Below are 26,613 nucleotides of genomic sequence, written 5' to 3'. Positions count from 1 at the left end.
TTCATGTTTCCCTTGGACATCATCAAATAATTGCAAATTATTGTTTTTAATCTGTTCAAAACCAATAAAGCTCACCAAGACAACGGATGCATAAAATTTTCATAGATGATAATCTCACATTTCTTCGAAAGATCTCTAAGAGGACAAACTGCTCAGTGTCTTCTTTTAAAGGAAACAGAAAAGGAATACATTGAACGTCTGATAATAAAATATACTCAAATTAGAACTGCAGTTCATCATATGGATACTTTGCCCAGACAGAGTATACTCTAAAATCAAATTTATTATTTTGAGTTTTGTTGTGTATATATACTTTGTGTAATCTACCAACCCAGAAATCAAGACACACTGAACTAAGGTAATCATTCTGAAACCATGCACTAGAAAGACCATAATTTTTGAAATGGACACTTAGTGCTAGAAAAATAGATAGCAGAACTTTCTAGCCACAATTCTACAAGATGATAATATGAAAAAAGCATAAGCACAAAGAATGTGAGCTATGGGCAGAATGGTGCCCTCCCTCCTTCATACTCTACCCAATACGATGGTGTGTAAAAGAGGATGTTTGGGGGAGGATAGTGTTTTTGTGACTTTGGGAGATGGTTGTGTTTAGAGGCCAGCCTGAGAGCAGGGCCTTTATTATGTGATTATTTAAAGGATACTAGCGTGCTCTTCATCTTTCTCTCACCTCACATATAGAAAGAAGATGGAACAAGTCCTCACTGGAGCTCAACCGTGCTGGCCCCTTCATCTTTGCCTTCCAAACCACGGAACTGTGAGAAATTATCTTTCTGTGACTAAGCCATCCAATACACAATATTTTGTTATGGCAGCTCCAATAGGCCAAAATAGTATTGAATGCTTAAAGTAAGTAGATTATACTCTAAGGAAAATTCCATTCCTTCTATAGAGCTCTAATTCCCTGACACACACACACACACACACACACACACACACACACACACACACACACACACACACACACACACACACACACACACACACACACACACACACACACACACACACACACACACACACACACACACACACACACACACACACACACACACACACACACACACACACAGCATCCCCAGGCATCTGCAAGTAGATTCATCTCACAACATACAATTTTACTGAGAGGTTTTACGTTAGAGAATGTCTGAAGAAGGCTACTGTCTTCTAGTAGGGAGTGTCAGAAAGGCTACTAAATACCTGCAGCACAGAGCACAGACACTCACGCCACATGCCTACATTATTGTCAAGTAGTTGGGAAAGTTCATTTGGTATTTTTCTCTTTTGCACCAAACTCAATGGACCACTGATTAACTCTTTAAAACTCTTTTTTAAACTTCGTGTAGCACAGGTACATCTTGAACTCAAGATTCCGCCTCCATATCACTAGTACCGAGATGATAGGTTTGTACCACTGTATCTGGATTCTATTTGTTGTTTTGGTTTTTTTTTAATTTATATTAGGGGATTACATAAATTTCACAAATTTCACATTATTGTGGAATAGTGATACTTAGTCACAAACACATTTTTAACCTTCACAAGGCAAACTGTTATTATCATGGTCTATAAAGTTTGTGAATTCTATGGGATTTGATAATACAACTATTTCTTCCACATTGGGTGATATGTACATTTCTTTCCTTTTGCTTAGTGTAAGCTGTTCCCTCTTTCCCTCTCATTCCTTCTCTTCCAACACTGTCTTTGAGTTGCATAGTTCATTTTCATCTATGTCCAGTGCAGCTGATGGACCCCTGTGTTGTATGTTTTCCTGTTTCCCTCTGATTCTGTGCCCTCCTCCTAGCTACCCTCTGTTGTGTGCATGCATACACCATATACGTGGTCAAGAACATGGAGTCATTTAGCAATGATATGACAAAATGAGTGGAAATCCTTTGTTTCTCCAAGTCCTGTTTACTTTGTCCTATCTTTGGCTTCTTCAAAACTCTTAAAACTATCAAGGTCCACATAATGATTGATCTTGATCGAGGATTTTATTAGATTGAGAGATACTGCAGAGATTAGTAAAATGTTTCTCTGGGCTTGTGTCTGTGAGGCATGTCCAAAGATGATTAGGTCCTTAGGGCTCTGAACCAATCAATACTTTAACCATTCCTTGAATAAAAAGCCAGGCACTGATGGCTCACACCTGTAATCCTAGCTACTCAGGAGGCTGAGATCTGAGGATCCATCAAGGTTTAAACCAGGAAGGTGAGACTCTTATTTCTAACTAACCACCAGAAAATTGGAAGTCACACTGTGGCTCAAAGTGGTAGAGTGCTAGCCTTGAATGACAGAGCTCAAGGACAGCACCCAGGTCCTGAGTTCAAGCCCCATGACCAATAAAGAAAAACAAAACAACAACAAGGACTAGACTAATGGAAAGGTATAACTGAGTGGTAGGGCCTAGCTGGAGGAAGAGGATGGCTTGGGATGAGAGGTTCCAGGGTGTTTCTTGATCTGGGGCCCCTCCCGTTTCTTCTTTGCTCTTTGTCTCCAGGCTGGCATGAGGATGGGCAATTTTCCTCAGCTGTGTTCTTCCTCCGTGCTGTCTGCCTGGCCTAAAAGCATTAGATTCCCTCAGAACTATTAACTGAAACCACGGAATTGATGTGCCCAAGTTAATCTTTCCTCCTTGAAATTGCCTTTCTCAGTTATTTGACACAATGACAAAAAGTCTGAGAAGCATCTTGAGTTACATAAAGATAAATAACTATAAAAAGAAGGAAGAACATTTTGGATTACTGAGTGTAAATATTTCCTTATGATGTCATGCCAATTCTCTGTACAGTATATAGACATATGAAGGCTACCCTGCTTATGAGAATAGCAATGGTCAGGAAATGAAAAGACCATGATAACAAGTTCTAAAGGTTCTGAATATAGATTATAATAGGCAACAGCAAAACTAGTTTCCAAAATTATTTAAATGTTTCAAGTGTAAAGTCAAAATGGAATGTTTAACCTCCATCTTGACAAAGTGTCATAACTCATTTAGTTATCACCAGGATTAGAAACAGAACCACCATTTTTCATAGACCACAATTCTTTGTAGCCCTGGGTGATTGCTCGCCCATGTGGATGCTCTAAATTCAGCTACAGTTTAATTTTTTCCTTTGAACAATGTTCTTTTTTTCTTAAATATTTAAATCATGGCTGATGTTTTCCTTCTTAGTGACAGTTCTCTCTAACAGAAAAAATATTTTCAAAAGGTGAGATTTTTTCCCCCCCTTTGGTGAAAATTTCAAGATGATTACTCAAACTACATAGTGTAACATGAATATGGAAACTTGGTTATTACATGGGAATTTTTAGAAGTTAAGTATCCAATCGGGGTAATTCCAGTTTAAAAAAGAAAAGAAAAAAAGAATCTTCTTCTTTGTTTTTATATGTCAGACAGTATGAGATTTTTTTGGAAGGAGGGGTGCTGAATTACTTTAATTATAGCTATGTAATACTGGCAGTGGAAGTAATAATTTTCTCTGATTTCACTCAACAAACGAAGGTCTCATTTCTTATTTTAAATCTGATCACAACTACTTTCAAGAAGGCTGAACTTCTTTCTCTGAGTTAATTATCCAAAATAAGCACTTTCTGGCAAAATGAATGAATAGATACTTAGCTATGTTAAAATGGATGACTCAATGATTTAATAAAGATCTACACTTAATATTTATTTAATGCAATTGTATTTTTCTATTCTATTCATATAAAGTTTGATGATATATGCCTAAAAATCTATATTAAACAAATGAAAATGTTTTCTTCATTAGGTAAAAATCTTAAAAGTGGTATTACAGTCTAGTCATACTTATGAAAGGTTATTTCTAGTAATGTAAGATATGTTTTTGTACCTGCAATAGTATTGGTGTTTATAAGTCCTATGGAGCCCCATTATTTATTGGTTCATGGGAGCAAAACAACACAATGAAACCAATCTTAGAACTTAAACACGGCATGCAGTAATGTTTCAGAAAAACATGGCAATTTCTCTTTTATCTCAATCTCTTAGGACCTCTCAAAGTCTGTTTTTTTTCATTTTATTGAATTTAATTATTATAAAATGCCATCATGAAGATATTTTTGACTAGGACTTTTTTGTTGCTTTTAATAATATGTCAAGGACTTGTTTAGTGGTCTTGTATGAATTCTTCATGAATTAAAAATTCTATTTTATTCCTCTCAATTCTTGAGTTATACTAGTAGGATTTTTGTTTATACCTAGAATAAACATGTTAAATGTAACCTGCTATTGATATGCATTTGTATATTGAAAACACATACCAGAAAACTAATAACCACTGATCTGCTTTACCTAGCAAATGTGTTTGTTATGTTATGAAGATCTGATTCCTTGTAGTATTTTTATGTTATCATATACAATGACTATGCCATGAAAACATAAATAATACATATTTTGTCTTGTGTATAATTTTATGCTATTTGAGTATCATATAACACTTTTTTGTCTTTGCTTGTCCTGGGGCTCGAAGGCTTATACTCCGGGCCTGGGCACTGTCTCTGAACTCCTTTATTTGCTCAAGGTTACTGTTCTACCACTTGAGCCATAGCACCACTTCTGGCTTTTTTGGTGATTAACTGGAAATAAGAGTCTCACAGACTTTACTTCCTGGACTGGCTTTGAAGCATGATCCTCAGATTTCAGCCTCCTAAGTATCTAGGATCTCAACTGTGAGCCATTGGTGCCCAGCTCATATAATGTATGTCCTCCTGTGCAAAGGCCATGCTAATCTTTGCTGTATTGTTCCAATTTTAGTAAATGTGCTCCCAAAGTGAGCACTAAAGATACATTTTTTGTAACTTTGTGAAAATAAAAAGTAAAATATGGGTTTTTGCAAGATTTCTGAATAAAATCTTGCACTTAACAAAATTTAATGTACCCTTAACCTTCAAGATTTTTAATAGCTATGACTGAAACATCTAACCCTGGCTCAGTAATCTGTTTCCATAATTATATACATTTCCGCACATATAAAAGTTTCTCTGCCCTTCAATTTGTCAGAGATAGCAATTTTATTACTTTTACATTATAAAATTGATAATCAGATTGAAACATTGACAGTGGTCGTATATAATCAATAATATCAGTGTTAACAGGTAACGGGTCATAGCAAATAACCTTGTAAACAAAGTAAACAATGTAAGCCAAATATTGTCACTTACCAGCTCCTCTTGAAGTTGGGAAATGAGTTCATCCCTCTCTTTCAGCTGTAACTTGAGCACTGAGCATTCATCTTTCATGATATCCTATAAAAACATCAAAGAGACAGCATAATAGGCTGAGCCCTTTCACTTTGTCTTTGACAAACAAAGTCAGCTTCCCATCATGGGAGATAATTGCAACTGACTAAGGAGCCTCAGATTTCTTTTATGCTGTGGTAGCTTCCATACCATTTCAAAGTTTCAACTGAAAACAAATGTGTCCAAAAATATTACTATGTTGCACCTGATTACATGTATGTGCCTACATATACACATAAGTATGTCATATTTTACATAATTAATTTTTTATTTCTTAGGATTAAAAACCAAACAAGTCATTCTTAAGTCTTTCCTCTTATGTTTGTGCATATATAAGCAATGGAATAATAGTAATGATAGTCTAGAAGAGAGATTTTAGCCATTGTCTCCCTGCTGTAATTAGCTAGGAATTCTCAAACCAATAGCCATGTTAGTCTCACCACCAATGATGTAATATTGGTAATACTGGTATTATTTGGCCCTTTCAACACAATCCTCAGCCTTTTAACAATCTTATTCTGTAAGGTGCAGTGACTCATGGCTTCTATGTACACAATCTATGCACATTTATCACCTCCATCCCTCCATGTTGGCAACTCAGATGCAAGGACGTCATCCTCAATCCTGTCTTCTAAGCTCCAGCTCACAAACTATTGTTTTTTAAACTAATGTTTATCGGTTCTAGGTATTCCTCTTAAAATAAAAAGGTGTACCTGGCTCCATTTTGCAAAGAGAAAATCTGCTTTCTTAGCAGGAGGTGAGAAAATAACCATGCTTCTTAGGACCAGTGGGAGCTATGATCGGATCCTTGAACCTGTAAACAATTCACTATGTGGCTCTGTACTAATTACTTAACTTCCTTCAACTCTTGGAAAATGTCTGTGGAGATAATGACAACACCAGACTAAAACTCTGACAAAAGCTCTGTTGTATCTTACTGCCACGAAGGAGAAAATAAAGAAAATATGAAAGGAAAGGGAGAAGAATAAAGACTGAGTTGTAATAGCAAGAAGAGGACCATGTTTTATTCTTGATTACTTCTCTGTCAGATAAACAAGTTGTGCTAGAAGCCTACTGGCTTATTCAAGAGATCTCAGTCTGAAAGGAAGCGGGTAGCCTCTTGATCTGCAGTGGCTGGAGTATCTCAGGAAGGGCCAGATCATCACCACCACCATAATTCTGCCACTGTTTCAGAGCATGATCTTGGACTTCTGCTAGAAGTCTTGACAAGCTCTAGATATCTAACACATGGAACTGGGTAGTTAACCCCAGGACTTACAGCTCAGCCATCAGCCCTTTCATGATATGGGATCTTAGACTCAACTACTATTTACTGTCATTGCTTTTTAAATTTTCTTTTCTTTTTTTTTGCTGTTGGTGATTTCAACAGTACTTTTATTAATCATTTGTTAATCTTTTACTTTAAATAAATGATTTGCCTATGTTGTCCTTAGTGGAAAGGATACAGGAATGGTTTATCCTCAGTATGCTTACTTTTAAAAAATCTCAGACTTCATTGCTGGGGAAACTTGTCAAGAAGTTCACAACTTCATAACTTTCCATCAGGTAGCTGATTTTTATATATTTATAGAAGAATGACAAATATTAACTATTCATTGATGGCAAGCAAAGATGTTTTGCAAAAAAAAGTCTTCCTTATAAATAGCTTTGAAAATCAATTTTAGTTACTCGACATTTTGTTTTCAGTTGTTTTATTTTCATGTGATAGTTTACTAAGTTTAACATGCAAAATCAAATATTTTAACAAAAGTTCCAGATAAAGTCTGGTGGATATGTCTCTTTAATGTTCATATTTTACCTAAAAATTCTTAACATATTTGATGACCTATCAAGTTTGAAGTAATATTGATGTGGGAAGTAAAAGGATTTTAATGTTAGTGGACTTCAAAATATGACGATTCCATTAACCTCTATAAAAGTTTGATCCACTTGAACTTGTGCTTTTAAAATGCACATTATTCCTAGATAGAAAAACAGAATTCCAGTATAAGATATTTTTTAGTTCTAAAATTGAATTGTATTATTTCCTGTTCTAAAAAGTATTCATTAATACCAAATTCAGTGTGGTATAGACCAAAGATGATGTCTTTGCTACTATTTTTGTGGAATAGTGGAGTCCCATGGTTCTTTCATTCAGATCTAGAATGATCTTATTAACTTGTGCCATATAATTCTTCATGATTTTCAGGGACAGGCCAGGGTTTCTACTTCCATGGTGATCTTACAGACTGCTTCCTCTCAGGTTACTCCTACACAGAAGGAATATAGCCACCACCGTACAAAGCAGAGGTTACATAGTTATTCCATTGACAGCAATGTATAGATAGGCTCTCCCCCGCCCCCCCCCCCGAAACACCAACAGCCAGCCACAAGAAGGCACCATCTTGACATTTAGCCTGTTTGGACTTCAGTTGACTCCATCCCCAACTCTTTCTTCACTCTGTCTAAGAAACCCAAGAGAATTCTTCTCTTACAAGATGCAAGGAAGGCCTGAGATTGGTCAACTGCCCTAAATTTTCTGGTAACATAGCTGAGGAGTTGGTCAGAAAGTTAGGGATTAAGCATGACTTTGTTTCACTTGGAGTCATCAAATAGTTTGATCCATACCTATCAGACCCTCAACTTACAGACAACTAATTATCTTTCTTGCCAACATCCTTCCCGTTCATTTAACAGGCCAGGCATCAAGCAACTGAGAAAGGTGTCTATAACATTGAGTCTACGAATTTATTCAAATTATCTAGTCTACTGCTGGCTGTGAAATTGCCATGAATCCTATACTGCTGGCCATGAACAGGCTGCCCTGTGTAAGTTCTTTTAGTTTCTACGCTTTCCTGGTACAGTCTTATACACGTTCTGTAGGAAAACCTTCTTCCCTTGAAGCTGTAAAATACAGATCTGCCGTTCACAGTGGGATATGCCTAAGTGTTGTGACGTGCCACTGAAAGAATCTTTGAATCTCATTCTGCTGGCAGGAGCTGGTTTCTGGTGTGGGCAACCTTCTTCTATCCCCCTGGAATAAGGAAGTGAGCCAATTCTTGGGCAATTATTCTGCTTTTGGTCACAGGGATATACTCCATGAATGACACTGGGCTCTGCATGGTAATTTAGATGATTTCTGTTTAAAATATAAAAAGAAAAAGAAGGGTGGGAGGAGAGCCATGTCCTCTTATTTTATCTGTTAATAAAAGAGTAAAAAAATGAACCAGAGAGGAGATACTTTCCAGTACTGGCAGATCCTTAACTAAATTTTTTAAAAAAAGACTTTATAGAATGATGAGTTGTGCCTCTGATGTAGAATACAAAAAGAGTAATGCTTTAGAAGTGTTTCAAGGATTTTGACATAATTTTGGAGAAAAAGGGGCAGGGAAAGCAGAGAGCGTAATGCTCTGGTGTACAGGAATTGCAGATAATGTAACTCGATGTAAGCAATGTTTCACACAGCCTGAGAGGTCAGCACACTAAACTGCAAAAAGGCAATGAACATTAGCTGAAGTTATGAATTACAGCTACAAAAATAAACCGGTATTATGTGGTATGGGAAGAAGTAAAGGTCATGCTTTTTTCTTTTTCAGAGACACTAATGGAAAGCAACAGCACACACAATACTATCTTCAAATACTCATTATCAACATTATTGTATAGGAGAAGCCTTTTAAGATGGCATATGAAAGAATTTATGAAAAGTATCTTTTTAAGCATTTTAAGTAGATATGTTTTGAACAATTACTTGGGCAGTGATTTCCTACACACATTGCACAACTATAGGATGAACTTCCACTACAAAACAAAATTAGTAGTTGATTCTATTAAAAAGTGTACTGAAATACTGTATCTGTCATTAAAGACTATCTTTAAATTATCTAAAACAGAGGAGAATCTACAGATCTATCACATGTCTTATACATTATCACTTGCTGTACTTCTGGGCACAGAAGACTGACATTTGAGTCTGCATTACCATTGTTGATCTGTGTGATTTTCATAAATCAGTGCTGAGTAATAATCTATAATTGGTTGGAAGTCTATGCTAACATCAGATACATGGGATACATGGGTCTGGTCTCAGGATAAAGAAAGATATAATAGACAAAGATTTGAGAATCCACAACATATTGTCAAAAATGAATGGAAAGTGCAACAATGAAGTACCAACTGCACAGTTGCCAAAATATAAGTCTTTTATCTAAAAATGTATCCAATAGTTATTTCTAATATTTCTGTCTCTAGACTTGAGTCTGCTATTACAGTATTTTTATCGCAGGACAAAGTCACCTCAATATTCATGTGAATTATGTGACTTACTGTGATAGTCTGAATCTTAGGACAGCCACCACAACCAGTTAGAAGCACCAACACATTCTTGAAACATGGCCCTATTTAAAATGTCTAGACAAGTCCATTGCTTCAAGACCAAAGTCACTTTGACCTCTAGTCAGGATGTGGTAAAGTTAATAAGAAGCATGCATGCAATTGTTCAAAATTCCTTTCATACACAATCAATTTATGATGAGGGCAATAGTATCTCCAGTCATGGAAGAAAATAAAAGTCTATGTGGTAAAAATGGAAAATGAACTTCTGCCTAATGAAATTCTAACAGAAATATGTACTTATAACATGTAGGAAAGTATGAAAAATTATGTGAATATTTTATGAGACACAGGGGTTTAACCTGTGAATTAATTAATCCTGAATTTTTAGTAATATCCTCATCATATTAATGCTCACCCTATTTAATACTCACTTCAAAGATATTTAACAACCATGCTAAGTACTGAATTCAAGGTAGATGTGTATATTCTCATGAAATATTGCATTCCAAAGAAAATATTCCAAGGTTCAAAAAGAAGTTTCCAGCAACCAAAAATTAATTTGTGTATTACGAACAACAACATATAGTTCTGTGCTATTTTCCTTCAGGTCATTCATTCAGTGATTTTTACTGTTAAGTCTTTCTCCTCCATTAGTTTCTCAGGTTCTCAATTTAGTAGTAAATGCCTACTGAAATTGCTTAAGAATCATTGTATTTATATGTATACCTTCCCTTCTCCTTCTAGTAGAAAACCCCTCAAGTCATCTGACAAGGAAAAATCCTCTCAACAGACATGAGGGAGCATCAAAGCCTAGGAAGAGAAATCCAGAGATTTTTTTTTGTACATACATGCAAAAGGCAAAGCTTAGAAACCATTTTACAAAAATACCCACCCTGCTCCACAAGTTAAAATGGTATAAATTTTATATGCAGTTGCAATGAAAGAATGACACTTTTCAAGCCTTTTGATTCTAAAAGCCCTTTCCTAGTAGGAAAGCATTTAGTATTTTGTTAATTAAGCTTGAAAAATATACATCACTCAAAAGGCTGTAATTGTAAATGTACTAACATGTTAAGATTGTAAAGAAAATAGATGGTGACTTATGCAAATGTACAAATTTAACACACGGTATTAACTGGCATCAGACTGAGACTTATTTAGAAAGTAACATACTGTAAAGATGAATGCTTGTCAATAATTGACAAGTATTTTTTTGCCTTAACACAGAAATTATAATTTATAAAGTCTTTATTCTGAACTTGTCACATTGGGAGATTTGCATTTTAATGGTATTATGTTATCTTGAAAGTAATAGACCTTTCTGCTGTCTTTGACTGTGAATTTAAATACAAGTCTTCTAGAGTCACTTTAATTTTGTCCAGCTGTGCAACATCTCACATCATAAATAGGGAACCAGTCAAATCACAGGGTTATAACATAATAAAAAAGAACATAAAACTGTGATGGAAGTCAGTTCTGAAGTGTATGCATAATAAACTAGATACAAACTTTGCAATGGGAGAGGTGGTCTTGGTTGTGCAAAAATTACCTAAAGCAACTGGGAGACATTCCAGAGATTCACAGTCCTTACATCCCTCCTTCCCAGTGTATGAGCGCCACTGAACATGTACAATGGATTTCATGATCTGCATCATTGCAATTTCACATGTTGGAAACACACTCACTGAACATCGCATGCGTAAGAAACTCTCACCTGTCCAACCTTAAAGAATGGACTCAGAGACAAGCAGTGCAGCAGAAATGAGACTTTCATGAAGGTCGCACAAAATCAGCTGTATATGGGCAGGTGTTCCCCAAGAAGTTACAGTAAGCCATTTATTCACTAATGTGCAGATCCTTTTTTGTTGTTGCTGCTGTTGTTCTGCATTAGCTGAGTATTATTGGATGTATAATCATCCTGCATTCTATCTATGTTTCATTATCTTCTATATTCACTCTATGCATCTTTTGAGCTTGGTTGAATTTTAGAAGACACTGTTCGCTACCGCCCCATGTTCTCTTCTGGATGAATGGCTCTCCTGGGTATATGCTTTTCTGGTATGTACATAGTTTTTGCTTACTTTCTCATTTTGTTACTGTCCATCCTTCCTTATAATAGTTGGCACTCCTCTGATACTCTGTCTGCCTACTATGTCTGTCTAGGGAGTTGCAAGTGCATGGGTTTTATGATTGTCACATCAGTAAGCTCTTAAGTTATGTGTAAGCAACTTTTTACTCAAGGTCAATTTCCTTCTCTTGAAAATAGAGCACCACCAGTTTTTATTTTTCACCATACATTACTAGAATACACACATAAACGTATGCACTGGTACAAGGTTTGCTTATTGTAACTAAAATGTGCCATATTTTTTTTTTCTCAGGAGGAAAGAAGTTTTCTTTAGCTGGGATGAAAAATAGATATTGCATGAATTATTCAGAGTTAGTTTTCTGGTCAAGTATTGAGAAAAATGGACAATATTAAACACTTGTCCAGAAATATATGACAAAGTGCTCTAAAACTCAATAACTTTCCGTTTATTTTTCTCTATGAGTTATCTCAATCTTTAAAGTGGCATTTTTTGTGTCTACCTTTCCTGAACCAATCTTCACAACAACAGACACAAGGGAACCTTGATTGCAACTTCTATTCCTGTCTCTAGCTTTCTTTTAATAGAAAAGGAACCACATTCACAGGATGTACATCCTCATCTGCAATTTAGCTTACCATAAATAATAATTGTTCAATCATTCTCTCTCGAAGGCTGGGTCCAAGGTGAGTCACCTAATGGAAATTACTCTCATACAAGTAATGTAGAAAGTATTTTTCAGTCTTCAACTTGAGATAGGCATTTGACTTGACAAAATCTTTTTCAAATAACTTTTCTTCTTGGGATTCTCTGATTAGCCCAATATTTCCCCCCTTTTTTGTAGTTTAGCCATGAGTATTTCCTAGGGCTCTTTCTGAAGCCCTTTACCAACTCCTCAACTTACCAATTTATTACTAACTTCCTGTAAATTAACACTTAAGTAATAATCATTACCAAGTCCCTCCAGCTGTTGAAATCTTGTGCCAAAAATTTAACTGGGTTTTCAGGACCTATACATATTATCTTCCCTAAGTGTCAGATTTAAACGCCCAAAATTAAATCAGCAACATAATATTGCTCCTTTACTTCTAGACTTAGTTAATATCAATCACCTCTTCTATAACTTTTCCAACAAATCTGGATAATAAATGGTGTGAAGGGGTGTGTGTGTGTGTGTGTGTGTGTGTGTGTGTGTGTGTGTTACTTATGGATTTGTACGCAGGGCTAGCTTCAAACCAACAAATCTGGATAATAAATGGTGTGAAGGGGTGTGTGTGTGTGTGTGTGTGTGTGTGTGTGTGTGTGTGTGTGTGTGTGTGTGTGTGTGTGTGTGTGTGTGTGTGTGTGTGTGTGTGTGTGTGTGTGTGTGTGTGTGTGTGTGTGTGTGTGTGTGTGTGTGTGTGTGTGTGTGTGTGTGTGTGTGTGTTACTTATGGATTTGTACGCAGGGCTAGCTTCAAACCACGATTCTCTGATCTCAGTCTCCTGAGCAGCTAGGATAAAAAGCATGAACCACCGGTGCCCAATGCCTAACTATTTCTCAGTGTACCCTCAGTTGGTTTTGCTTCCGCCATCAATGGCACAGAAAGATCAGATTAAGTACTCTTTCCTACTGTGAACCAAGCCTTCTTCTTGGAATGAGTATATTTCAAGTAGTTGCTTTCCTTGTCCTTATCAAAGATATAGGAGATTTATTTCTCTTCTCTGTGAGAATATTGAGAGGAATAACTCCTAAAAGTGCTGGACTTTCCCTAAGAATATGATTCTCATAAGACACTCTACATACATCCTAAATAAAATTAGCATTTAATTAGCATTTAAATGTCCCAAACCAAACCGCCAAAATATGGTTTCAGTGGCTTCTGCTCCAGGTAACTTTGTCCCCAGTAATGAATCTCTGAACTCTACTGCCCATCTAGAGAGCGGTGCTGCTTAGCTCCCTGGCCTCTTTCCCTGAGAGCATACCACTCCCAGGGAGCCCCAGGAAAAATGGTTGCTTTTCAGTTTGTTCAGCTTGTTTTTCCTTATTGTAAAGACAAGGGTGGTGACTTGTCATGGCTCAAGTCAAAATCCCATGACCGCTTACCTTTTTTTCACATTTCACTCTCAAATAACACACTTTTAACCCATTCTTACCTTCCTATTACTACTGCTACGACCTTAATTTGTACCTTTGTGCGTAGGTAGCATGTTTGAAATGTCTCATAAGTGTTTTCCTTGCCTTTCTTTTCAGTCACTAACAAAGCTTTAGTAGATGTACATATGCAGATATTTCATTCCTCAGTTAACTTCAAACTGTTTTGAGGATGGGAGCTGTACTTTATGTTTGTACATCCCAAATCATCTGTGACACTGAGAGGAAGTTAATAACAAGGGAAAGAAAGGATAGGTAAGTCATCGTCTCTCCTCTGTGCCCTTGGTAATTTTTGCTGAAAAAATTAGGCTAAGATTTGAGGTTAAAATAGATTTGATTTTCTTAGGTTAATTGAGAAATTCCTTAAGGGAAAGTATTTGCCTGCAAAAATATTCCAAGGATGATGCCAGTAGCTGCTTCCTGGTGGTATTCTAATTAACGATTCAGTGAGGACAGAGCAGGAAGCATGCAGCATAATAAAGCCTGATTTTTTTTAATATTCTGACATGGCACACAGGTGGCTGAAGTCTTTGATTCTAGCTATTCTGGAGGCAGAGATCTGAGAATTGCCATTTGAAGCTAGCCTAGGCTGGAAAGTCCATGAAACACATATCTCCAATTAACTACCAAAAAAAAAAAAAAAAAAAAAAAAAGCTGGAAGCTGTAGCTCAAGTGGAGGGAGCTAGTCTTAAGCAGAAAAGCTCAGGGACAGCAGTCAGGCTCTGAGTTCAAGTCCCAGGACTGGCACCAAAGAAATTCAGGACAATTCATTGCTGAATACTAAATTCATTATTGATCAGAGAGTAATTTTACTTCCTTTCAAAGTATTAAAATTATTTAGGAGAATACTTTATCATAGAAAAGTTCTTCACTTAATTTCCGTTGTCTTCTTTCACTTTTAGCATATTGCTTTGATTTTCAACATTCACTATGATTTTACTTTTTGGTAAGTGCATCATAAACATTACTACTGTCTTTCATATTCCTGTCTTTAATGAGTAAACTATGACAGAAAATAGAAACAGAAAAAAATAAATCACTTGCTCAAAGCAAACACAATCAAACTGTTTAAAGACTCAATGTTAAAAAAAAACACACACAATCTCATAGTAGTTACAACAGCTATAGAAAAGAGAAGAATGAAGAAAATTTCATTTTCCTTAATATGCAAACCCAACGTTGCATTAAATATATAATGTTATGTTTTAAAAGAACACAGAAGTGGATTTAAAATACTTCATCATTTTATCTTTATAAGAAAAATGATTTAACTCCTTTATATATTTTTTTCTGAAAAAATCTCTTCTCTCTTAAATGTAACTTCTAGTAAAGGAAAAGATTGTTCACTCAGTTAATCAAATGTTATTTTACAGGAAAACCTCTGATGAGATTATATCACTAATGTTTTGTAGATAAATGGTTCAGAGAAGGGTCAGTAAGGAGGGTTTGTGTTACACCTGAATTATGAAAGAAGTTACATTCACATCTGATGAATTGCTCAGCAGAGTGCCTGGCCCCAGAGAACATAAAAGTTTTATAGGTCATTTTTATTCTATATTCCACAGGTTCTGGCCCTTAAAGTTAGCATACACATAAAGTTATTGATGCTTACGTGAATTAATATTACCTTTACAAGTGTGTTACTAAAGTCTAAAATTAAAAAAGAGTATTCTGACCATATGAAATGATGCTAAGTGAAATGTACCCCAAGATATGGACATAAGAGAACTTTCTTGTTATTGTTTTTAATGTATTGTTACCTTTGTCTGTTCTTCCTCCTATGGTATATCCCCTGTTGTCACTGTACTTGATTTTGGTACCCTGTATCTTGTACATACATTTGTCTAATTTGGGGAGGGGAAGGGAAATAACAAAATGCTGACACAAGGACACAGGATGACCCATTGCAACAATGACACCCACAAGACAGTATACTGGAAATGAACAGAATGTATGTATACTGGAATGTATGGTGACACAGATCCCATCACTTCATAGTCAGAAAGTAAAAGGCATAGAGCAAGAGACTATGTAGTCTGCCCCTTCGATCATCCACTCTCAGCAAGCCCCAAATTTCCCACTATACCCCATCTCCGGACATTTCCACTACTTCCCAGTAGTTCCACTGACTGGGGACCCTGACGTGCATACAAAGGCATACACTCCAGATCTAGCACAGTAGTAAATCAATTCAATAATAGTTTTAAATTATAATTTTAAAATGTCAACCTTATTGTCTCTTACGACTCTTGATGGAAAGCAGGCTTCCCTCTCACTGAACCAATCTGCCTCATCAGAAAATAAGCTCTACAGAGTGAGTTTGGGAAATGACAGAACAGTTGTTAATATGCTACTAGACTGGCTGGGTTTAGTCTTTTGTAAGAAGGCATTTCCAATCATGTGCTACCATTTAAAGGTCAACTCAGTTATAATAAGTTTTGCTTCTTTGATAATTTCACAGCCAAGCACATTTGCATCGATCCAACAAGAGACACACCTCTCCACGCACTCATGTATATCTTGCTTTCAAATTAATGTTCTTCAGTGTAGTTTTCAAATATGTGAATTGTGTTTCTTTCTATTAAGGGTTTGGGGAAGACAATGGTACAATATAAATCTTCTCCCTCTCATGGTTTTCAAATCGCTACTAGTCTGTAAAATTCAGATTTAAAAATGAGCCAGACTTGAATTACCTACTTCTTATAGCAGTAACTAAGCAGAACAGTGTTCAGCATAATATAATTTGAGTTACATGGTTTTCAGGCAAAAATAGTGGTTACATTTTTGAGAGAAATGTATAATAAAATAGTTTGCTATATGTATTCAGGTATGAGACAATCACTTATCTTCTTTCAAACTCTCAAATATTAAACTAAGTATATAAGAGACTATTTAGTGAGATACACATGTCAGGCATTCTATACACGATCTTATTTAGCACTTAGAATTGCCCTGAGTTAAAGAAGTATATTTTTTGATTAAGCACTGACAATGTACAGTTTTAAAAATGTAAATATTAGACCAAATTTCATAAAACTACCCAGTAATAGTAATAGTATTAGCTCTGTTTGGCTACATTTGTGGCTATCTCAGTATGGTGCTCTATTTCTCTTCTCACAATCTCTAATATGCAAAATAACCTTAGGAACTTCAAGCATATTTTAATTTAGCTAATACAACAAATCTGCTGGGTAGTTACCCTAGACATTAGCATTTACTTATACACACATGAAAACTGGAACTCTAAGAACTTTAAAGACACATTACAAAGTTACCAGTTAAATTATGTGAATGTAGATAATTAATGGGCATTTTCTTTAAATCTATATATGCTGATACCAAAATACAGTGCTCAAATTTTCCATGTTTCTTAATGAATGCTGTAGATGTTCAGAATAGAACCAAATAAGGGCAGGAATAGGAACTGTGAATGTGTATCTTTGAGTTAAACAAGCAATGCTTAGAGGCATATTTAAATACTTTATAGCACATTATTTTATCTTAATTAATTAATTCACACATAGATTCCAGTTCTGAATGCCTATTTTGACAGAGAGATTCTAGTACTGATGGAAACAAGTTTTACAGCCTGGGAACTGAGTAGACTAAATTAACCACGAATTAACTAGGAATGGTCAGATTGATTGTAGTACAAAATGGAAATGAATATAAATCCTTACATAATTAAAACTTGATCATCTTCTAGCTGACTATTTTTAAATTCCCTTGTCACTTGGTAACTAAAGGCCCCCTGGTAATTTGGGTAAAATAAGAGTACTTGTTTTATGTGGTAATTCTAAATGCTTACCTGTATGCTAAACACTAGCATGTTAATATATGTCAGGAATTTAGGAGTGCCTGGTCTGTAGGCACTAATCACTAAGCACTAAATCAATGTTAGATGCTATGATGTCCTATGCTTTCTTTTAATATTAAGGTCTATGGCCAAGATTTATTCAATTAATATATACTAGATTTTAATTGGTAATACGAATTGGATCTAATTGGAACAAAGTATTGTTTTCCAAACAAAGATTAATGTTTAAAATAAGGTCAATTGGAGGTCTGACATTTTTTCCTAAGGCTTTTGTTTAATTTTCTATTATCTTTCAGACATCTTTTAATAAAAAGTTATATTCCTCATTCTTCTGTTCCACAACCTGTCACTATTATTTTCTTAGTAACTAAAAGGCAAGCATTGTCAGAAAAATGAAGTTTGCTCATATTGGATAAGTAATATCAGATTTTTTTTTCACTATTGGATATTTATTTTAAATTTAATTTTATTGTCAAGGTGATGTACAGAGGGGTTACAGTTACATAAGTAAGGTACCTCTTTGATTTCATAGTTGAACTAAAGTTATAAAGGCAAATTGTTTCACTTTAGACAGTACTTTTAATTTGCATTCAAATTATTTAAAATACCAAGTCTACTATCAGTAGTATTTTCTGCTTTGGGAAGGCACTACTGGAGCTTCAGGCCTCATTTTACAAATGAGCAACACTGAAGTAGTGTCTATGTAAATTACTTTCCCAAGGCCATACAGCTAATCAATGAAGAGATACCTAGTAACGCTGGGTCCTATAATTTGTCATAGCACTGAATTTGACTCACCTTGATGAGTAATGGCCACCTCCTGTCTTTATATGTAATTTAGCACAGAAGCAAGATCTAGGATTGCAGAGTGGGATGTATTCAGGATTTAGGAACAGCGTGAACAGTGGCAGCAGCAAGATCAAAGACGCTGAAACTCTGATCCAAAGAGAAAGGGTTTTTCGACATAATGTCTTGTACATCTCATTGTTGCAATGGGTCCACCTGTATCCCTATTTAAATGATTTGTTTTTCCCTTCCCCTCCACAAATTATACCAACATCAAATACAGTGAAAGCAGGGGTTATACCACGGGGGAGGGACATACAAAGCAACAAAGAAATTATCTTATAAATATGTTAGAAACAATCACATGAAAGAAAAAAAAAACATTTGAATCCTTATCTTGGGGTTCATTTCCCTAACATCAACTTATCTGACCTTTTCTGCTTGTCTCAGACATATACTAGTTATTGCAAATAAGGGAAACCATGGAACCTATGTTTCTTTGGGCCTGGCTTACTTCACTTAATATAATTTTTTTCAAGTCTTTCCATTTCCTAACAAATGGGGCAATGCCATTCTTTCTGATGGAGGCATAGAATTCCATTGTGTATACATACCACATTTTCTTGATCCATTCATCTACTGAGGGGCATCTGGGTTGGTTCCAGATCTTAGCTATGGTAAATAATGCTGCAAGAAACATAGTTGTGCTGGTAGCTTTAGTGTGGTCTTGTTTGTGATCATTTGGGTAAATGACCAAAAGTGGGATTGCTGGGTCATAGGGGAGCTCTATGTGGAGTCTTTTGAGGAACCTCCATACTACTTTCCAAAATGGTTGAAAAAGTTTACACTCCCACCAACAATGCAGTAAGGTTCCCTTCTGTCCACATCCCCTCCAGCATCTGTTGTTATTACAGTTCTTGATTATAGCCATTCTAACTGGGGTTGAGGTGGCATCTCAATGTTGTTTTGATTTGCATTTCTTTTATAACTTTGGCGGGGGTGGGGGGAGATGGGAAAGGATGGGAAGGGGAAACAAAGGAGGAGGCAACAATGCTTGCTAAGAAATGTACTCACTCATGATCTTGCCCATGTAATTGTAACCCCTCTGTACGGTTTTTCACAATTTAAAAAAAAAAGAGAGAAAGGGTTTGCAAAATGGACAAAAGTGATGCATCCATGCTGGAGTATAATGGGTTTATCTCAGGATAATATCAAGGAAGGCTGGTCCTAAAGCCATATTCTACTCTAATGTTTTATTTATGTAAAATCATTGGGAAAACTATGTAGGGAAATCCTACCATGGTTATTCAATAGCAATCATGGCAATTATGATTCAAGATGATTCTAGTCAGGGCAAATAGAATTCACACATGCCTGCTTTGTAGATAACCCATTACTATTATTATATTGTTCTTGTTTCTGTGGTTGGTCATGAGGTTTGAACTCAGGGCCTGGGTGCTGTCCCTGAGCTCTTTTGCTCAAAGCCAGCGCTCTACCACTTTGACCCACAACTCCACTTATGGTTTTTGAGTGGTTAATTGAGATAAAAGTGTAAGGGATTTTTCTGCCTGGACTAGCTTAAGACTTCAATCCTCAGATCTCAACCCGACGATTATCAAGGATTACAGGTGTGAGCCACTGGCACCTGGCCTGTATTACTTTTTAAATCTACACATGTGCAATTCACTGTTAGAGGTAGATGCTCATATGTGTGTCCTAGTATGAATGCATTGCTGAACAAAATCTAGGGTTGGAATACATCAAATTATAATGGCAGTAACATTATAACCCTTCTTTGCTAAACTTGTGATTTAGAAATTTTCTTTCAATATTATATGCTGTACAACTACATTCAACAACCTTATCTCTTTGAGTGTAAAGTTATCTCTAGAACACAAGCCAACGTCATCAATCTATTTGCAACTGAACAGAATAATAGATCTTGTATTTTTTGATCATACATCTCAAAAAGCTATAGAAGAGTTGAGAAAAGATTATTATTATATTTTGACATTTTGAGAAGATATGCCAGCCCTCTATGGAGAAAAACCAAGCTTTTTTTTTTATCATTTCATCTCAAGTATTCAATTTATCATTCTCTCAGGATCTCTGGAAGGAATGTGAGTGGATTCACTCAATTTTAGTCTTCAAGCTACTGAAGAATTATTATCTCATAATGAATCATTTTTCCTTTGTTAAATCAATTATAAGAGAACCGAAATAGCAAAGAGTCTCGTCAATAAATAATCAGGGCAGAGTATACAGAAGCTACACATTTCATTTAAAGCATTGAACAGTTATGTGTAATTTCTAGCTTCAATCTACAAAGCCTCCTTTGACTCAGTGATAGTCTACTTTTCTAAGGCTTAGAAATTGACTCTTATAGATCCTATCAATGGGCTTTCTGGAATAAGAGGAGGTGAGATTAATGAGCTTATTATAATTCATTAGAAAGTGATATGTGGATGGCTGCCTACTTTAATTAGTTTTATAACTGTAGGAAATTGTTTCATATGCCAGGCTCATCAGCGAGCATGCCTGGAAAACGTTAGAGCAGTGATGAGAGTTGATGTGAGGTGCCTTTCATTAAGCAGAATGGCTAACAGTACTTATGACCAAGGAGGGTCATGGAAAGGTGGACGTGACAGCATCCAGAAGGAATGAATTTACCAGATCAACTACTTCTGTGAAGAAAAGGGAAGAGTGCTTTCAAATACTACTCAGACATGCAGGTATAAGACATAATTACAGCCAAAGGTTCGAATGTGTCACGTTTATCCTATACACCCCTATGTAAGTGTTCAGTGATGCATAACATTATCATAAAATGGTACTAAATCACTCAACAACATAATCCTTCAGACTCTACTCCTTTGCAGTAGCATCCTAAAGAAATGCATGCCTACATAGGATACTGAGCAAAATGACAAGTCAGCACAATCTTCGGGAAGTAAATAAAAGTATAAAACATTTCAGATTAGAGCCAGATGGTAAAATTATATTTGTCTCATCGAAATTGAGGGGATACTCTTGGTAAATTATGAAAAAACTTGTAGTGCTCTTAATAAATGTTTTTGTCCTGAGGTAAAAAATTAATCATGAGGCTTCCCATTAGCTTACAAAATTACATTGTATGGCAATAATCTCAGCATTGAAGATGAAGGATTGCAGTGGGTTTTGAGAGCTTCAGGTCAACCTGAGCTACAGGTGTGATCTTATCTCAGACACACCAAAATCCCAATTACACTGCAAATATTAGGATTCCTTATCATGCTTTTTACTGCTCTTGCTAAAGGCAAAAACAAGAGCATTGTAAAAAAAAGTAATGCCTAGCCTATAATGAAAATTAAAATAAAGGCAATCTCTAGTATTGGAAATTATCTATTTTACATACTTTTTTTAGTTTAGTCTTTCTGGATTAGGTTTCACTTAGTTGGCAATACAAGTTATTGATTATTAGTGAAATAGAATATAAAAAGTTGAGAGGAAAAAGAACATTTTCCTTTTAGGTCATAAAAAGATTTTCTTTAGAAGATAAGACACCTAATAGATAAGATCACTGTTAACAAAATAAGAAAATCCTATTTTTCTTTAAGAGGAAATCAGTTTTACAGACTACTCAGTAATTCTGCCAGGTTGTTCTTGAGATTAGAGAATGATTTGAGGCTTCATTTTATCTGCTACACAACAATTCAAATGTTTGAATACAATGATAACCTAAGCCCATGCATTGAAATGATTTGGAGAATTGTTTGATAGATAGCCCATAGAAAGCTATAATTCCTTGTTAAGTTTTTCTAGTGACTGAAATATTTGCATTTTTGCCAACAGTAATTGTTTTCTTTACCTAACAGATCCTGTGAGAAATGTTACCTACTCATACATAAAAGATAGCCATCAATAAATAATAAACATGCTGAGCATATCCTCCTACCAAAAACGAGTCATAATTTTATCATATAGCATGAAGTCAGTCATATGTTTTCTCTCCTATTTTCATGACACCATTAGAAACTTTACTAAACCACAGTTTAGATTTAAAACCAAAATTCCTTCCAATAATTCCTGTCTCATGAAAAATTATCTTTAAATAAGAATGCTAGGAAATGTCCTGTAAATAACAGAACTGTATCACTAAATTGATACTTTATTTATCTGTTATATACTCTTAGAAGAATCAACTTTTGATTTTGTATAACAAAAACACTCATAGTGTAGTTTTTATTACTGTTTTATTTGGGGGGGGGGTGAGTTGGGTTAATTACATTAGATTTATTCTGAGTGAAAAAGCCACTGTGTAACACACACACGTCTTTGTAAGGTCGGATGATTTCTCCTATTGTTCTGGGAACAAGACAAGTATTTAGACAGAGAACAGACTTGAGGGTCCATTTAAGTAAGCTGTATACTGATGGATTTTCAGTCATCAACTACGAAGCATAATGACACTTCAGAAACATTGTGACTCTAATTTTAGTTTCAAAATGTGGAAATACCAGGACACCAGCAAATATACTACATAAAGCTAGACGTGAGGTGAAAAGCAAGAAAGGCCTGCTGGTGTTCAATGAGAAAGCCAATTCCCCATGCTAGTATCAGGCATGATAAAACTGCTGCGAAACAAAAAACCTTCAAGTTAAGTAGCCCATATCATAGAGTTTGGCTCAGTACAACACTTTTGGAATCTCATTATAATCAAAATAGTTCTTCATTTTTTTCAGATGAAATATCAATATTATTATGCTTCTTTGATTTTTACTACCCAGTAGAAGGGTTTTAGCCTTTGTAGTTGGGAGGAACATAAAACGTTGGACATACTTATAAAGCACGTAATAGTAATTCAAATATAAAACTGCAGTCAAACGTACTATTGTATGTATCATATAATCTGTAATCCCAGCTACTAAGGAGGTATAAGCAGGAGGATCCTGATTCTGTTTCAAAAGTACATATACATGTAATAAGTAAATAAATAAATAAAACAAAAGCTCGAGTGGTAGAGTACTTTCTCAACAAATTTTAGACCCTGGCTTCAAACAACAGAAAAGAACCCCATTAAGTGATAAAAATAAGTCAATGGAAACAGTTAAAGGATACTAATTAACTGAAGAATATGCTCATCAGTAATATTACCCAGAGAAAGACCCATGATTATAAAATCACTGAGACAAGCAATACTTATCCTATATAACAATTAATGAAAAATGCATTTTACTTCTTTAAACATTTAGCTGATAAATTTAATAAGTTAAATGAATATACTTAGAGGATTATGTTTAATAGACAAAAGTACCATTAGGAATGAGAAATATTTCACATTTTGTTTCCAATGAAGGCAGAGTTCATCACAAAGATAAAACCAATAGGAGGTTAATTATCTTAGTTTACATAAATATTAACCAATATTTTATAACTACATAAAATATCAGCAATTTAAATCCTATCTGTATAAAAGGTTGAATAACCAATAAATACACTAAAATGTTATAGTTCTTCTTTAAATTTATAGTAGTAAAAGCAGTCTGCAACAAAAAAGATCCTGTGAACTTGTAGAATAAACATGAGTTTTGATTGTACTGAAAAAATAATCTCCTATCCCAAGGGTTCTTTTCCCTTTTGAAATAAATGAATAACATCCAAACTGCTCTTAAACCAAAGTGACAGATTTCCTTCTCAGTATTGTCAAAAGACTAGCCCAATTTAGATTTCTAGTAGAGTACTGAGTCTCTTGTTTTGTTTTTCTCAGTTTTGATTATAGCAAACATTGTCATTTACATGTAGTTGTAATTTAGTGGGTGTACATATGTGTTTTTACATGTTTTCCTTTAAATATCCACTTGTGGAACTAATCCAGAAGGCTCCACTGAGCAAATATTGTGATTGTTAACAAAATGATTATGCTATGTATTTTTCCAAATTTGAATAACAGAAAACATGTGAGAGATAGCCAGGCAAGGGCCAATGACATTCAACTTGCTGGATAGAACAATCACACTCAACAGGCAATTCATCTTAAATTGAAATAAGATCTAAAGTAGCAATAAATTCCTGTCACTCTCCTAATCTTCAGAGTGTAGATCACATCTCAGATGAGCTATAATACAATAATGCAAAAGTTCTTAGACTATTTCAACATTTTATATTGATACATTAGCTTTACTTTTAAAACACTAGAAATAAATATTAGTTCCTGCTCAAATGTTTGAAAAAATTAAAGGAACCCAGAAAATAATTAACAAGTTCTACTAAATTATACGTATGTGCCTAAAATTAAATTTTAATTTCAGTCACAATTTTTACACAATAGCAAGGTCATTTTGTTTGTAATTTTTGCATATATATTACTTATAAGCAGGGTACTCAAATAAAATGTATTATTTTCTGTGTGACCATTTTGATATTTTTTTATTTAACTCACATGCCTGGTGTTACTTAATAGTTATATCCAGAAAATATCAGTGGCAACAAAATTTCTCTATAAAATATTTTCTACATGAACTGGAGAAATTATATGGTTACAATTTCCAGAAAGTGATGTTTCCCAAGTAGAAAATATTCTATCAACATTGTAGTCTCAGATGGCATTTGCAAATATGAGTAGGTTGTTGATTGAGACTATTTTTTTACGAGTTTGGCATCTCAATAGGTGAAAGGCCTAGGGAATCACAGAAACAGCAGAACAAAGGATGAACCACAGCAACTTTGATACTCACTTGACACTATGTGGGGTCTGATCATTACAACTTGGTGAGGGAAAGTGGGAGATAAAGAGGGATGGGGTGATGATGATTGAAAACAAATGTACTTATTGTCTTACCTATGTAACCATAAGCCTCCCCAATCACCTTTTCAATTAAAAAATAAAATTATAAAAGTAAAATAAAAAAGAGTTTGGCATCCTACAAGCCTCCAAATTTCTAATAATTTATACTACAAAATTTTAACTACATTATTAAAATCATATATATATATACATATATGTGTATATGTATGTATATGTGTGTGTGTATATATATATATAAATATATATATATATATATATATATAAAATGCAAGCATGGTGGCCCATGCATATAATCCTAGTATATGGGTGGCACAGATTACAAAAAGTATGTATGTGTGAAAACATTGAAAGAAGAGATTGCTAGCCTTAAAATTTCTGTATACCAGATCCTAACTAAGAAGATCACAGAGCAATCCCAGACAGATGATTTCTAAGTTACTCATGTAAGGGAAGCCTTATGTGGAGAAGGGAGACTTGTGTAAATTATTTATCTATCAAGTACTTGCAAGTCGTGAAATACTTAGGTTTGTCCCCAAAGAAGCAGGAAAAAAGCCTCTCACTCTTCATAAAATCTGCACTATGTATGCATTAAAGCAGGATTGCATAAGGAATCTCATTAAAAGCTATTAAGCCTTAGAGGGCCAGAGGAGATGGGGAAAGAAGGAGCAGTAGAAAGAATATGCATATAAAGAAGATATATATATATATATAGAGAGAGAGAGAGAGAGAGAGAGAGACCCCTTGAAAAACAGGCTGGGGGAGATAGGTACCAGTGGAGGGGAAGGGGAGATGAAGAGGGATAATGAGAGTGAAGCTGACACCACTGACAAGGGACAGTTGAATTTCCTGTAGGCTTAAGACAACTAAGAAAATTAATCAACATGGTTCCATTAAGCTGAGCCTTAGTGATGATGTTGTTTATATTTAAAGACCATCTGTTACTTTTTTCCTATTGCAAATTAACAGGTTTATGGGCCTTAACCTTAACCTTTCTCCATCAAAGTTAATGCTATTAAAAAGAACCAATACTGATATTACTCCGCTAGGAGATGTCATCTTCTAAATACCCATTTCTTTACAGAGCTACAAGTCAGATCTCAGCAAGCTTTATAAATATTCTAGAAGTTTTTGGATGCTCTGAGAAAGAAGAATGAGATGGTAAGAAAAGCACATTACAGGAGAACATGACCTGGTGAGCCAAAGTAGCACATATATTTTCCTCTTCTTTCACAGGCTCCTTATGAAAGCTTCTGACTTTATAAAACCCCAAACATCTTAAAGAGATAATGCTGAGGATATTATAAAGTGATGAAAACACATTTGGGAAATGGCTAGCTTGTGAGTAGGAATTCAGAGGGTTTAAAGAAGGAGATAAAATGACTTGGGTC

At 35.1% G+C, this 26,613-nt stretch overlaps 1 protein-coding gene and 1 non-coding gene across 5 annotated transcripts in view; both read right to left on the bottom strand.

Annotated features, from left to right (window-relative positions):
- The window catches only part of Ccser1 (coiled-coil serine rich protein 1), a 706,759-nt gene that overhangs the window by 386,945 nt on the left and 293,201 nt on the right, over window positions 1-26,613 (bottom strand). For all 4 annotated transcript variants that reach the window (XM_070022282.1, XM_070022283.1, XM_070022284.1 and 1 more), the window contains exon 8: window positions 5,206-5,289. In XM_070022282.1, the coding sequence (XP_069878383.1) occupies window positions 5,206-5,289 (84 nt within the window). The remainder of the gene's footprint in view (window positions 1-5,205; window positions 5,290-26,613) is intronic.
- On the bottom strand, window positions 4,716-4,822 carry LOC138827063 (U6 spliceosomal RNA). Its single transcript, XR_011371937.1, has one exon. It is a non-coding gene; the product is annotated as a U6 spliceosomal RNA (small nuclear RNA).

Source organism: Dipodomys merriami, unplaced genomic scaffold (assembly GCF_024711535.1).
Source record: "Dipodomys merriami isolate MVZ:Mamm:240054 unplaced genomic scaffold, mDipMer1.0.p SCAF_15, whole genome shotgun sequence".
NCBI classification, from domain to species: Eukaryota; Metazoa; Chordata; class Mammalia; order Rodentia; family Heteromyidae; genus Dipodomys; species Dipodomys merriami.
Note: the sequence above shows the minus strand (reverse complement) of the source record. Positions and strands in the feature narration are given on the sequence as shown.